Genomic DNA, 14,122 nt, shown 5'->3' on the forward strand with positions numbered 1-14,122 from the left:
CGCAAAATATCATTTCATCCAAATAATTTTAATACTTTTGGTGAGTAACTAGATTTCCAGGGGTTGAACTTCCACCGGGAGGTTCACTTGTTGACTTGGAATATGCTGATGACATAGTTTTATTTGGTGGAGACGCTGACAAAATGCAGAGTCTTCTGACCACTCTAAGCAACAATGCAAGCATGTTCGGGATGCGATTCTCCCCCTCGAAATGCAATATGTTGCTTCAGGATTGGGTTGCATCGAAACCTGAACTAATGATAAGGAGTGAAGTAGTTGAGCGTGTCGATCACTTCACTTATCTGGAGAGTCTCATCAGCCCTTATGGTCTGGTGTGTGACGAAATCTCAGCACGGATACAGAAAGCTCGACTAGCGTCATTTATAGCGTAGACGAGATATCCGTTTACCAAGCAAAGGACGGGTTTACTGTGCAGCAGTTCGTTCCGTCCTAATTTATGGCAGTGAAACATGGCCGGTAAGAGTACAGGATATTCGTAAGTTACTAGTATTTGATCATAGGTGTCTTCGAAATATTGCTCGCATATCCTGGGACCATCGAGTAAGTAACACAGTTGTTAGGGAACGGGTACTAGGTAAGGATGGCAAATCAATTGATGAAGTAGTGAAACTTCATCAGTTGAGATGGCTGGGACATGTGTTACGTATGTCCGACCACCGACTGCCCCGACGTGCGATGTTCAATCGTATAGGAGTAGGTTGGAAAAAAGCTAGGTGCGGCCAGACCAAAACATGGCACAAATCCATGAAGTCACTGACAAGTGGACTGAGTCATGTTGGTAGGTGTAGACTACCTGGTTGAGATTCGCGAGAAAATAGCAACCGATGGTTAGAGACTCTGAATGACATGGCTCAAAATGGTTTGCAATGGCGCAGGTGAATCCACTCTTTGTGTTCTCCCAAATTCAAATCTTCTGAATTCTTCACGTCGCTTTTTTTTCTCTTTCCAAATTTATTTCACTGTATTATACTCCTTGAATAATGTCTTCAAACCCTAATCTTTCCGATTACTGCTTATACTCTTACCACCTCTACCACTACGGGATTTGAATCGACAATTGTATTTATGTGCTAATGTGGTGTGGCAACTCGAACTGATGTACGTACGTATGAAGTTCTACGTTTTTACTGACTGATATTTGATCCAAGTATTGTTGTTTAATTTTTTGAACAGTTAACCGGTTTAGGTTAAAATCTAGAATGCTTTTTCATCAAAATTATACATTATGAAAGTTTAAAGTAAAATATGACAGTAAGATATTATGAAAATATTGAAATGAATGATTTCACTCATTTTTGTATTATAAGCTTTAGGTTACATGTGAAATAGTTCTATAGTGTATGTTGATGAAGACAAGTAGATTAGTTTCAAAACAATGATATTTTAAATCGTTGTACTAAATATATGGAACATGAAGTAAAAAGCCTATGTTGTATGCGATATTATTAAGCTAAGTAATCTTAGTATCCTCTGAAAGATGACTTATTTAATTCACAACTATCAGAGGTAAGTAGTAAGGTACATTGGATGTATAAATAGATGTGGGAAAACTACTTGAGAATAGTTACAATTGTAGCTCAATATAATGGATAAAATAAATTCAGATAGATAAATCATTTAAATAGGTATTTAGTTTGCTTCTTTCAACAAATGATAACATCAATATGTTTTTGATAAACGAATGAGAAATACTTAAAAATAAGACGTTTTTTGGATTATCACTATCATATACAGAATGACAAATGTAACAAATGTTTGTTCTTTCCAGACAAATCAACATAAATATATATCCACTTTATTAAAATTAAGATATTCAGTAAAATCAGTTAGATAAGGATCTGACGTTAAGTATTTGTAATAGTCAGTCTTGTATTTCTTTTTTTTCTTGAGGTTATCAATAAATTGTATTCAAATCTTATAATTTGCTATACTTTGATTAACACATCTATGACATTAGTATATCAATATTTGATATTCTTGACGATTCTATATATTTATTGTTTGTGGATGGTTAAGACGATATAATAGTTTGTTTTTAAGAATTAGCATTTGACAAACTTCATTAACACTGCTTGCAAAAGTTGAAGTCTATAACTAAAGATTCTTATTTATATTTCTATGAATTAATTATCAGATGAGTAAATATGTTATTTAGCTCATTTTTTGATTTCTTTATTAAGGTTGATATGTGGTGTATGCTACTTATATTGACATAAGTATTATATGATGTTAGTCGTGAACAGAAGGTCTGGCAGCAGAGAGACAAGAGGATAGAACAGTAAAGAATGGAAACAGGATGCAATTTGTATGAAAATGCAAGAACAATGAAGTCTGAGTCATTTTCAGACAATTGGTGGACATTTTGCAAATTAGGCATTTACTTTATGATTGTTAGATTTTATTAACAAGTCCTGTAATTTTGTGTTAAATACATTCGATTGTCCCCACTGGTGTTCTTGTTCACTACAGATATAATAGAATGTCATGATTATATTAAACATAACAATATACTTACATGCTTTCTGTGATATAAGCAGCTTCAATAAATTACAAAGTTTCTTCAAGTGAATGCAATCAAAATAAAGTGAGAAGCTTAAAAAAGCTTCGAAATATTGATAGACTTATTCTACGGTGTGTTACCTTTCTAACTTCAATGTTAAATAATTAGTAAGCAAAAGATTCAATTCTTAAACAGCAAGTTAAATATCTAGTTTAACACCAGTATAAGGGTTGTTGAGATTACTAAGTTTTTTATTGAGATCATGAACTGATTGATGTTAGACCACCGTTGGAAACCTGAAAGCACTGGACGGCCGTTTCATCCTATTGTGGGTCGTCCAGTGCTTCCAGGTTTCCAACGGTGGTCTAACATCAATCAGTTCATGATCTCAATCAGAAAAATCTAGTTTAATAATAAATTACCTAGTTAAAAATTAAACAAACTGTTTATAGATGTTTAGCTATGAGAATAAATCGTTATCTTGACTTCGGGAATCGTCATTTAAAAACTATTGAAGACGAAAGGTATTATAAAACTATTGGGTATAATGTCGAAAAAGATGTCAGAAGTTACTACTATGTAACCAAACCTACCGAATAGATTAGTTAAAAATGATTATGATTCGGTTTTATATACTATTGTGTTTTATGAATCACATTAATTAATAACTAACTTGTCTGTTTTCATTGTTCCTTTAAACACAGAGTATCATGAAAAACTAAGTTTTCTAATACATAATGTAATTAAAAAAAATAATGAGAAGAAAAAAAACCTACCATTACTACTTAAATCTTCACGAAGTAGTACTGATAAAAATTCCGCTACAGATAAATCTGGTAATTTTTCAAAAATATTTACAAAACAACTGGTCAATTCTTCTTTTTGTTTAGCTGATAATTTAAGTTCCAAGTTTCGGATTAAATCTAAATATTTTGTTTTGATGAACTATAAATAAAAATAAAGTGTATAGATGGGAAACATTTAGAAGTATGATGTATTATGTATGTAGTAATGATGATACTAAGTAGTTAGTTTAAAAACAATTAAGTGTTAAATAACCCGGATTACCTTCTCTTAGCGGGGGTGTTGTTTACGAAATTGAGAGGATAAAAAGCGAATGCCCTGCGCCTTAACCGAATTGGTGGATATGGAGGATTCATCTAAGGGAGTTGGAAAACTCTGATTCCGAACCAATGGTGCACATGGGCTCTACTACCCTGAGGAAACAAATGGCATATGAATTAGTTGTTGATCATCAGCTACCATGGAACTGCACCTCCTGACGTCGCTCCACTGCCTTGTGGATTAGACTTTTAGTTAGAAGACTTGGGGTGTGGACCTCTAAAAAAACCACCTGCTTCGGTTTGGGCACCCAGGCAGTATCACAACCTACACACAAATCAAGTTACTTGTGTGAAGCATATGTATCTACTGCCGTTTTGTACCAATATTTATGTGTTCAAATAAATAAAATAAATGACCCAAATAACTGTGATTACAACAAAGAATGTCAAGGGGTATCAATCTCTCACTAAGTATGTTAATTTTTTCAAGATGATAGTTGTATAGTTCTGGTTATTCAGAAAAGAAAACTTACTATTCTTTTCAATTTGTACCATTAAGTCACAAAATTATCAAAAAATCTATAAAATTAGCTTTCAATCCGATCATATTTCTACTAGAAAATTAACCGAACTATCTAATGAGGATGATTCATTCTTTATTATTGACAAAATGGTTAAAGATAAACGACACATTTCTCGTTTATAATAAATGATAAATTTGCTTGGACTAACATTTGGACAAGGTCATGTATGCATCACTAACTTTCAACGTAATCTATATATATATATATATATATATATATATATATATATATATGGTGAAGACTACCTAGTTTCTATTTTTATGATTTTTGTTTTGTTAAACAAGAGAAAAAAAGTTGTTTGTCTTAATAAGAAAGAAATAAATCCCCAAGATAAAAACATATGCTGTTAATGCGTTGAAATTATTCTAGCCAAGAAAAACAGTTACAAAATCGTATGCAACGAAATTGATTGTATATGCTTGGTTTTATTCTTTAATGAATGCTCAAGTATTTATATGATAACATTACGGTTTATAATATTTGAATCAGATGTTCACATCAGGTTAAATATTTCAGAATAAAGACAGTAGACAGATAATCTCCCAATCTATCATCATAGTGGGAAATCAATCAGTCATTCAGTTAGTAACAGCGTAGAACTTCGTACGTACGGTACATCAGTTCGAGTTGCCATAGCACATTAGCACAGAGATGCAGTTGTCGATTCAAATCACGTAGTGGTAGAAGTAATGAAATTATAAGTCGTAATCAGAAAGATTAGGGTTTCCCCATAGTGGGAAATAAAATAGACCACTTGAATTTACCTTGTATTTACTAAGTTAACTGCTCTTGTAAGGCTCGTTACATCAGGCGGATAGTTAAGTAATTCAGACACAAAATTTCCGAATACCATCCTTATTAGGTTACTAAATAGTAGTTAGGGTTGATTAAGAGAACAGCATTTGGTCATTTAATCAAAGTTAAATAGGGTTGAACAAAACCTTTCGGTTTATTGATTGTATGCTACTAAATTTGTCTCATTATATATGTATTCTTCTTTTGCGTATAGTCATAGCTTTCCGCATCCATCTTTACAAACCTGACCTCGTTCATAAGAAATTTGTGGACCCATTCATTTTATTTTGCTCACAAACAAAGGCCTGTAACCTATATCTTACTATTCCTTCTTCTAGGATTTCGCTAAAAATTTTTAATTTTCTTTGTAGCTTTTTTTCTTGCATAAGTGTAATGTTCTTCTTTTCGTTCTGATGAAACGACTATTAACATTTTACATCATAATCAAATTTTTCTAGTTTACTCGACATTATGTAATAAGTCAGTCATATAACTACGTATTCTATTTCATTAATTTAGTTATATCTTTAAGTATTACGATTACACTACACACTTTGACGTTTTAACTAGTGTGTTAAGCACCCTGTGAGTTTGTAATACCGTGATTTAACATATTCACCATTTACTTGTCACCATTTTTACCCTTGTTGTCAAATAACTTTATTTTAATTGAGGTCATGAACCAATCAATGTTAGATCATCGTTGAAAACCTGTAAGCACTGGACGGCCGTTTTATCCTAGTATGGGACTTCTCACAAGTCCAAATCCACGACCCCAGTCTGAGGACTCGATCCCAGGACCTTTGGTTTCTCGCGAACGTTTAACCTCTAGACCACTGAGCCGGAATTCAAAGGTGTTAATGTCTAACTTCAACGAATCCTACTTTATCTTAGTGAAAATTTATAGTATAATAATAATATAATGAAAAGTCATTTGAAAAAAATACATATTTCTTTCCTCTACTTATTGTTTGGGTAGTAATTTCATTGACATAGAAAGCTCACTTTAAATAATTTACTTTACATTTATACATTTTTATACAAAAATGTAACAAGTTGGACGATGTTTTTCACTATTTAACAATCAAATTTAAAATATACATAAGCTGTTTTATATATACATTTTCAATGGAATATATCTTGGGAATTTATTAATTCATACCATGAATAAACGTCAACTAGTTTCTATGTAAATGGGTATTGAGGTCGTTATTGAGGTTAAATGTAAACCGATTTTTCAATATGTCCAACATCTTGTTACGATATGTCGTGTTAAAGTGTAATCATATATATATATCATCTGTGAGTATATAACAATTTAACAGATAATAATCTTTATTTAATCCACTAGAAAACTTATAAACAGGGAATGTTGTGAATATTTGCATAGAAATACAACATATCATTTTTGTTAAATCGATAAATCGTAATTGCTTACCTCTTTTAATTCATTATAACAAGCAATCGGTAGAATATCAACTGTTTGATAATGAATCATCATTCTTAGTTGAGGTAAAGAATTTTCAGGTAAAATAAAATTATTTGTAACTGAATTACTATTAGGTGAAAGATTTGGTGAAGTAGCACTTGATGTAGACGATGATGATTTAGAAATAGTTTTATTAGTTTTATTAAAATTACTATCTGTACTGACACCAGCAGTCCATGAACATTTCTTTTTTGATAGTTCCATATGGTTATACTTTAGTTCATTATCATCATTTAATTTATGATTACTATTAGTAGTATACTGTGAATTGGGTATAATTGAAAATGAATTAGAATATCCAAAACATGAAGCTGGAATCGAATGTTTACGAAATCGTCCTGATACACCATTTGAAGAATTGGTCGATGGTGTTTGATTTGTATCTGTTTGTTGTTGATGACGAACTTGTAAATTTTCTAGATAATTTAAATTTGAATTAATTTGTGGAGGTTGCATCGTAAACCATTTTTGTATCTCACATTGTTGTGAATCATCGTTTAGTGGAATAGTAACATAACCTATTGTACAAAATAAAGATATAGTTTTATTCGATAAGAGATCAGCATCACAAAATAGTCAACTAGAGCAATTATGATGTGGGATATTACTTAGTATACAATGAAATCCGGTATATCCTTGCTATAATAAGTCATACGAGGTCACAATGATTCATTACTAATATCGCTTACTAAGGTGATTGAGAATGTGGTATAAATCTCACTTGGAGTACCAATTCACTCAAGATTTAGATATACCCCACTGCTTTGTAAAAAACCTTAGATTCAAGGCTATCTACTAATTATCGTCAACCGTCTAACGTGCCAAATGGAGTATACAGACGCATAGAAATAACCAGTTGCAGAAAAAATCTTCAAGATACATTGATTAATTGACTGGTGAGTAACTTTAAGATACCTGCTTCAATTCAAAGTAGGCACTGAAGATATCATCTGGAGTACTAACAAAAGCTTCACAATCCTATGTTCGTTATCACTTGCCACCATTTTGATATAGGTGACGTAAAATTATCTTCACATAGGGTGTCTTTTAGAAAAAAACCTTATTTATTCAATATTGGAAGGCTAATATTAAGGCTGTGATATATCCTGAAGCACATTAAATGTGGGTATTTAATTGGTGTAGACATTCAGTAACATGGTAATTTAACATGCAGATTTAAAAGCCACAAAGTTTATCCACTTTTTCAATGTAAGCATTGAAATCCATGAATAATATTCATATTTACTTTTGAAAGCTATAATCAAACTAAAACACTAATCTGAAATGTCTCTAGAAGCCTACAATATTACATACCACTGTAGCTGCCATTTTATATCTAGATGATGAAGTGACTAAAGTAGTAATTATCCAGTAAGTGAATCCTTTATATATAGTTTTGAATCAATTTCTACATACAATCTTTTTGTTAAAATGCACTTCATTTATTACTTTTCATTCTGTGATCAATAATCATTAATTCTGTGAGGATTCTACTGATATTTTACTAAAGTTTGATTTCCCTAGAAAAAAATATAGTATTTATATTGGGTTGTGGAGATTGTTCAATTCCATTGAAATCAAGAACCGATCAATGTTAGACCAGTGGAGTTCAACCGTGTAGGGTGTGAGAATGTTATCTACTGAAGACAATGGAAATGGTCGCCCAACATCATGAATTAGCTGAATTAATACATTAACACCATTGGATGACGGATTAGTGGTCTAGAGATTAGGCGTTTGTGTGTAAGACCGTAGGCGCTGGGCTCGAATTCCGTGTGTGGGGTCGTGGATGCTCACTGCTGGGTAGTCCTATACAAGGACGAAGCCGCCGTCCAGTACCTTCCGGTTTTCAAACAGATTTCTATGTACAACTTATAAAGATCAAATTCACCGGTCATATAAATGCCATTGTCAGTTGAAACTAGGATGTATTTTGGATTTTTATAGAAACGATGTAATTGGGCTTGACTTGTTTCTTTTTATATACAAAGAAGAACAAAACTTTACATACACACATAGAAATAATACGTAGTATACCTTTCTAATATATTTTTGGTCTATTAATTTATACTACTAATAAAGTAATTTTTCAATAACCAGCTTTAATGAAGAAGTTCCACATAAAAATATATATGAAATAGTTATATATCACATACTGATAAATTGATTCTGATTTTTATTCCTTTGTCGTTTGTCTTTTACAGAAGTTGCTTGCCTGAATAAATTTATTGTCATAATGGATATTATAGGCAAATTACTGTCATTGTAAATAATAAAAGAAAAAGTAAGGAATAATAATAAATGATCTTACTTTAAATAAATTAAATACATAGAAAAAAGAAATAAGATAATCATACAAAGACAAATTGAATACAGGATTACCCATTAATTAAAAACAAAGGATAGATTTTGAATAGCATCTATGTCTATTGAATTATTTAAAATAATTGTCAAGCAGACTTCTTTCTTAGCCTTTTTTAAATAGGAGAATATTCTCATTATTTATGTATAATCAATATAGTTTTGGCATAAGTATTTTCATTTTTAACTTTCAAATATGAAACCTTTTGTATGAATACATCTTTATAAAGTAGATATAAGAACAATGAATGTAGAAATCTACTTTCACGTATATTCACTTATCTGTGGGATTTTTTTTAACTGAAACAAAATTAAATGGTTTAGAATGGAGCTGTTAACCGTTTTAGCTACACATTTGCTTGACCACACTGAGAGGTGTTCACAAGCCCGAATGTATAAATTCCTAAAACATCTGCCAATATAATAAACAAAATTTCACGTTCATACTTATTCCTATTGTTAATGAACAACTAAAATTCATTAAATGCTAGCATATTAGTGAGTTAGATGTATAATAAAAGTTTTGTTTTAGAGAATCTGTTGTATAATGAAAAGTGGTATTTATAAATTTGCTAATTGGATTTAGTTGTGTTGATGTTAACGTCTAATATCCATTTGTTATCCAATTGGTTACCATTCGAGAAAATAAGACCAAATGAAATTCATTATCAACTTGAATCAGTTAAATTATGTCCATGTTACTGATGTGTATTCATTTAATATATTCGATAGTGAATGTTATACAATTCTGCCCTCGAATGCCCTGGTATGTCCGAGAGTGGGGAGAGTTAACTTTCTCTCTCGAAATGCTCTCACATGGCCACGCGTATATAGCCTCTGCCAAGGAAGTCCTACTCACTGCCTTCTCTTGGCGGGGGTGTTGTTTACGAAGCTAGAAGGATGAGAAGCGAATGTCCCGCCTTTCAGCCAGGTTAGTAGACACGGAGAGTCTACCTAGGAGAGTTGGAATACTGTGATTCCAAACCGATGGTACACATGGGCTTCAGTATCCCGAAGGAACAAATGGCGTATGAACCAATCGTTGATCACCAATCACCATGCAATCGCACCTTCTAACGTTGCTCCACCGCTTTGTGGACTAGACCTTTAGGTCAAAGGCCCCGACTGTGACTCCCTAAGAGAGCCACTTGTTTTGGTTTCGGCACGCGGGCACTATCCCAGCCTTCACACAAATCGAATGATTTATGTGGCACATATCTAGTTGGTGTCTCCTTGTACCAATATTCATTACTTGTGATAAGAGGAAACTCTGTCATAACAGTTCAAATATCTTAAAATTTTATTGTAATTGGATTATATATAGAAATAAATACTGTTATAAATTGCCTGGATAATTGGATGTTATGGTGTAAATGAACATAGAAATTAGGTAAAACTGTACATTGTACATTTCCATTATTAAGAAACTGAATTTAATAGCAAATAAAATAAGATACTGACATAAATTTCACTCAGTGTTCTACTGTTCTCAAGTTGTCGAGGCAAAAGCTGCTTCTAGGCAAAAATGGTTAAAATATTGACTGATAAGAAATTATGCAAAATAAATCTTTCGTATAGATTCTTCTGACTTTCGATCAAGTGATGTTGGTAAAGAATACTGGATATCAGAATAATGCACATTTTCGCACTTGGAAGACATTTTGATTACTGTTATATCCCGAAGAGAATTATGAATGGTAACTTTTGGAAACTATTTACGAACCAGTACGATACATATATTTTTGTCGTATAATTGTTAAGTAGCTAAACTATGCATATTCGTGTTCCTCTTATTATCAGCTTTATTATTATATGACTTACCGTTCTTGGGTTCTACCCAGTCTACTAATTACAGTCTCTCACATTCACAGCCACTTTTTGCGAAATCTTATACAAAGGTTATTTTCTATTTTATGGTACGATGTGGTCTGTTTGGTTTGTATATAAACCCAGTATGATTGAAATATATGATGCAAATCGCAGAGCCTGAAATTGATGTTCTGGACTTAACAGGCAGGGCTAGGCAGGAAGCAGGACCGATAAGGACTCTAGACTGCTCATACGGGTTTACGCATCATTAGTCCGGTCGAAAAATCATTGTTGTCTAATTGGTGGTATCATTACTTTATATATTAATAGGGTACAAGGCCACAAGTTATAACAATTACTTCGTTTATGAGGTATCAATGTCTCGAACAATTTCTATGCAGGTTGAAAAATTAATTAGTTCGTCCATATTTAATGTTTACATCAATATGGATGCATATTCAATTAGCAGTATAACATTTTGGATTTTTACGAAAAGAAGTAAATTCAGTGAATACAACTTAAACTTCATGAGAAACCGTCTTGAAGTTTCTTGTTATTGCATTATTTTGAATATATTTAGGAATATAAGATAATGTTTCTTCAAATACATAAGTCATACCAATATATATAAAAACACAATTAGGTACATTCATTGAATATATTTACCAGAAGTACTCGTCAACTTAACATTAGTTTTTTCAATATAGAAAATATTTTGTGATATCCCAAAAGATTATGAATTGTTGAAATCATCAAATGATTCTTCAACAGTCTAACACAGTAAAGTAAGTAAATTACATTGGATTTTGCATCGACCACTGCGTAAAATAATGTTAACACTGCTAAATATTACTGTAAATGTATTTTAAGAAAAAAACATCTTAACCAGATTTTAAGTAGAAAATTTCAGTTACCATTTCAAACTCTTCATACGTCCTATTTATAATCATAAATAATTTAAGGGATATTTATTTTATAATTACGATATATGTGAACATAAAGAATGGTCTGAATTATTTTTCTCTGGTTAGCGTCTTTTTAGCGAGTTAGTTTTCTACGATATGAGGTCTTTAACCCCATGCCCAACCCTCCCCCTTTATCCGGGCTTGGGACCGGCAGTAGCCCCAGAAGAGCTCCAGGCGGAGGAGGAAATCAGGAAGAGGAGCTGAAAATCGATAGGACACACATTGAGGAAAGCACCCAACTGCGTCTCAAGGTAATCTTTCACTTGGAATCCTCAAGGCCAAATGAGAAGAGGAAGGTCAAAGAACACATCGCACCGAGAAATGTAGACAGACATGAGAAGAATGAACAACAGTTGGATAGAACTATAAAAGAAGGCTAATAACAGAGTGGGTTAGAGAATGCTGGTCGGCGGCCTATGCTCCATCAGGAGTAACAGGCGTAAGTAAGTAGGTAAGAACATAAAGAGTCATAGAAAAAATATGTTATTTCATAGAAATACAATACCAATGACAAACAAACTTAAGTGTAAAATGTGATTATTTTAATTTGTTTAAAATAATATTTATAATGAAAAGATTTAGAAAAAATTTACAAAAAAATATTCAGTTATTTACTTTAAATCAAATTGTTCCCCCCAGAATACAGTTCCATCTGACAGTTTACTGGTGGTACGCGCATATAATGTACGATCCAAACATATTTCACAAAAGTATCTGTAATAATTAAATAATAAAATATTCTTATCTTTAAAAATAAAAAAACAATAACAGATGGATGTTTATTAAATAATTTTGTTGCGATGTCCATTTGTTGGATTGACAACACTAATGACTAATTACATGACATTTATTCATTCAAAAAAAGTAATAGGATAATATAAAACTATTTATTCGTGTATACCAGTTTCGAAATAATATGCATTTAATTATTATTTATGTTTTATTGTGACTTATCCGTTTATTTCATGACAGATATGCTGCATTTTTGTCATAACCAACGAATAGAAATTTTACATTACACATTACAACCCTAAACTGAAAATTATAATATGCTCATTAGGGACTAGATTTGAGAGAGAAGCTTTGGAGTTCTGTTAAGAAGCTATGACTAGTGAAGTTTAACCATCTTGGATGTGAGGAAACCACATATCGAAGACATTTTGAGCTAGTTGCGCAACATCGTGAATTAATTGTAGTTAGACATTAACACCCTTGGATCCCGGGTCAATGGTGTAGAGATTAAGCGTTCTTGTGTGAGGCTGAAGGTGCTAGGTCCGAATCTTGTGTGCAAGATCGTGAATGCGCACTGTTGAGAAGCCCTATACTAGGACGAAACGGTTGCCCAGTACTTCCAGGCTTTCAATGGTGGTCTAACATTGATCAGTTGACGATTTCAATGAAATTAAAAAATATTCACAATCTCAAACTGAAAACTAATCATTGTACCACAAATGAATCACATCTTAGGTTTGTATTTCAAGTAGTTGTTATCACAATATTAAAAAGAAACTATTAATATACAGGACTTGATATAATTTTAAATGTAAAAATCTTTTTTAAATAAGTTTCTACTTTAAATACGGGAAATACAATTCGAAAATGTGGAAAAATCTCTCTAGTAATATCAACTAATATGCTTCAGTATTATCATGAACAGTAATTTCATTTCTTTATAAAAAAGGAAATTACATTTATTTACTATTCATTGCTCCAAGATTATTAAATTACTGAAAACAATAAAAATGGAATATTGTTTGTTTTCTGATAAGTTCTATTTCGAGTTGATATCTTTGTATAAATCGGAAAGTAACTAATTGATATCAGGTACGAATGAATTTGATCACGTGTGTAATAGTTGAATTATGATAAACAAGTTATGAACGAAATTTTTTTTAGAAAACACTCGAAGTTGATAGTTTTAGATGAAACGATTAGTGACAAGAATCGAACTGTCGAAGAAAGTGGATTTTTTTGTACCCATGTATATACATACAAATACTCATGAACAGATAATGAATTAGCTTTACATTTGCCTTGATAACCATCTAGTTAGATAAATACTAAAAGAGATCTAAATTCATTTTTCTTTACTAGACTAGCTCAATATTTAGTTTCAGCTACAACGTAGGACCAGGCACATTTATGCATCGGTCCAAGTTGCCATACCTCATTGACACAACAAGATGAACACCAGGTTCATAAAAGTAGTTAATTCAATGGTGGTAATATATAAAAGAAAGATTGCATATAAGGATATAGTGCACGAAGAAACAATTAGTTCGTAGAAAGAAAGATTTGAGGCAATTTTAATCTCTTAGTTTAAGGGAAGATAGAGAGTGTATACACCGACGCCATTGTGATCGATTCTGAGCCATGTCACCAAGAATCTCCAACCATTGGTTACGATAGTCACGCGGACCCCAACCGAGTAGTCTGCATCTCCCAACATGGCTCAGACTAGAAGTTAGTGACTTCAAGCACTGATGCCATGTTTTGGTTTGGCCGCCCCTAACTTTCCTCCAACCATCCTGAAC

General features: G+C 32.2%; 1 protein-coding gene across 1 annotated transcript in view; it reads right to left on the bottom strand.

The window, feature by feature from the left end:
• The window catches only part of RASAL2_1 (Ras GTPase-activating protein nGAP), a 103,547-nt gene that overhangs the window by 34,875 nt on the left and 54,550 nt on the right, over positions 1-14,122 (bottom strand). The window contains exons 3-6 of the mRNA XM_051209164.1: positions 12,204-12,302; positions 8,610-8,710; positions 6,403-6,971; positions 3,298-3,466 (exon numbers count right to left, since the gene is read on the bottom strand). Of these exons, the coding sequence (XP_051074595.1) occupies positions 3,298-3,466; positions 6,403-6,971; positions 8,610-8,710; positions 12,204-12,302 (938 nt within the window). The remainder of the gene's footprint in view (positions 1-3,297; positions 3,467-6,402; positions 6,972-8,609; positions 8,711-12,203; positions 12,303-14,122) is intronic.

This window comes from Schistosoma haematobium, chromosome 1 (genome assembly GCF_000699445.3).
Source record: "Schistosoma haematobium chromosome 1, whole genome shotgun sequence".
NCBI classification, from domain to species: domain Eukaryota; kingdom Metazoa; phylum Platyhelminthes; class Trematoda; order Strigeidida; family Schistosomatidae; genus Schistosoma; species Schistosoma haematobium.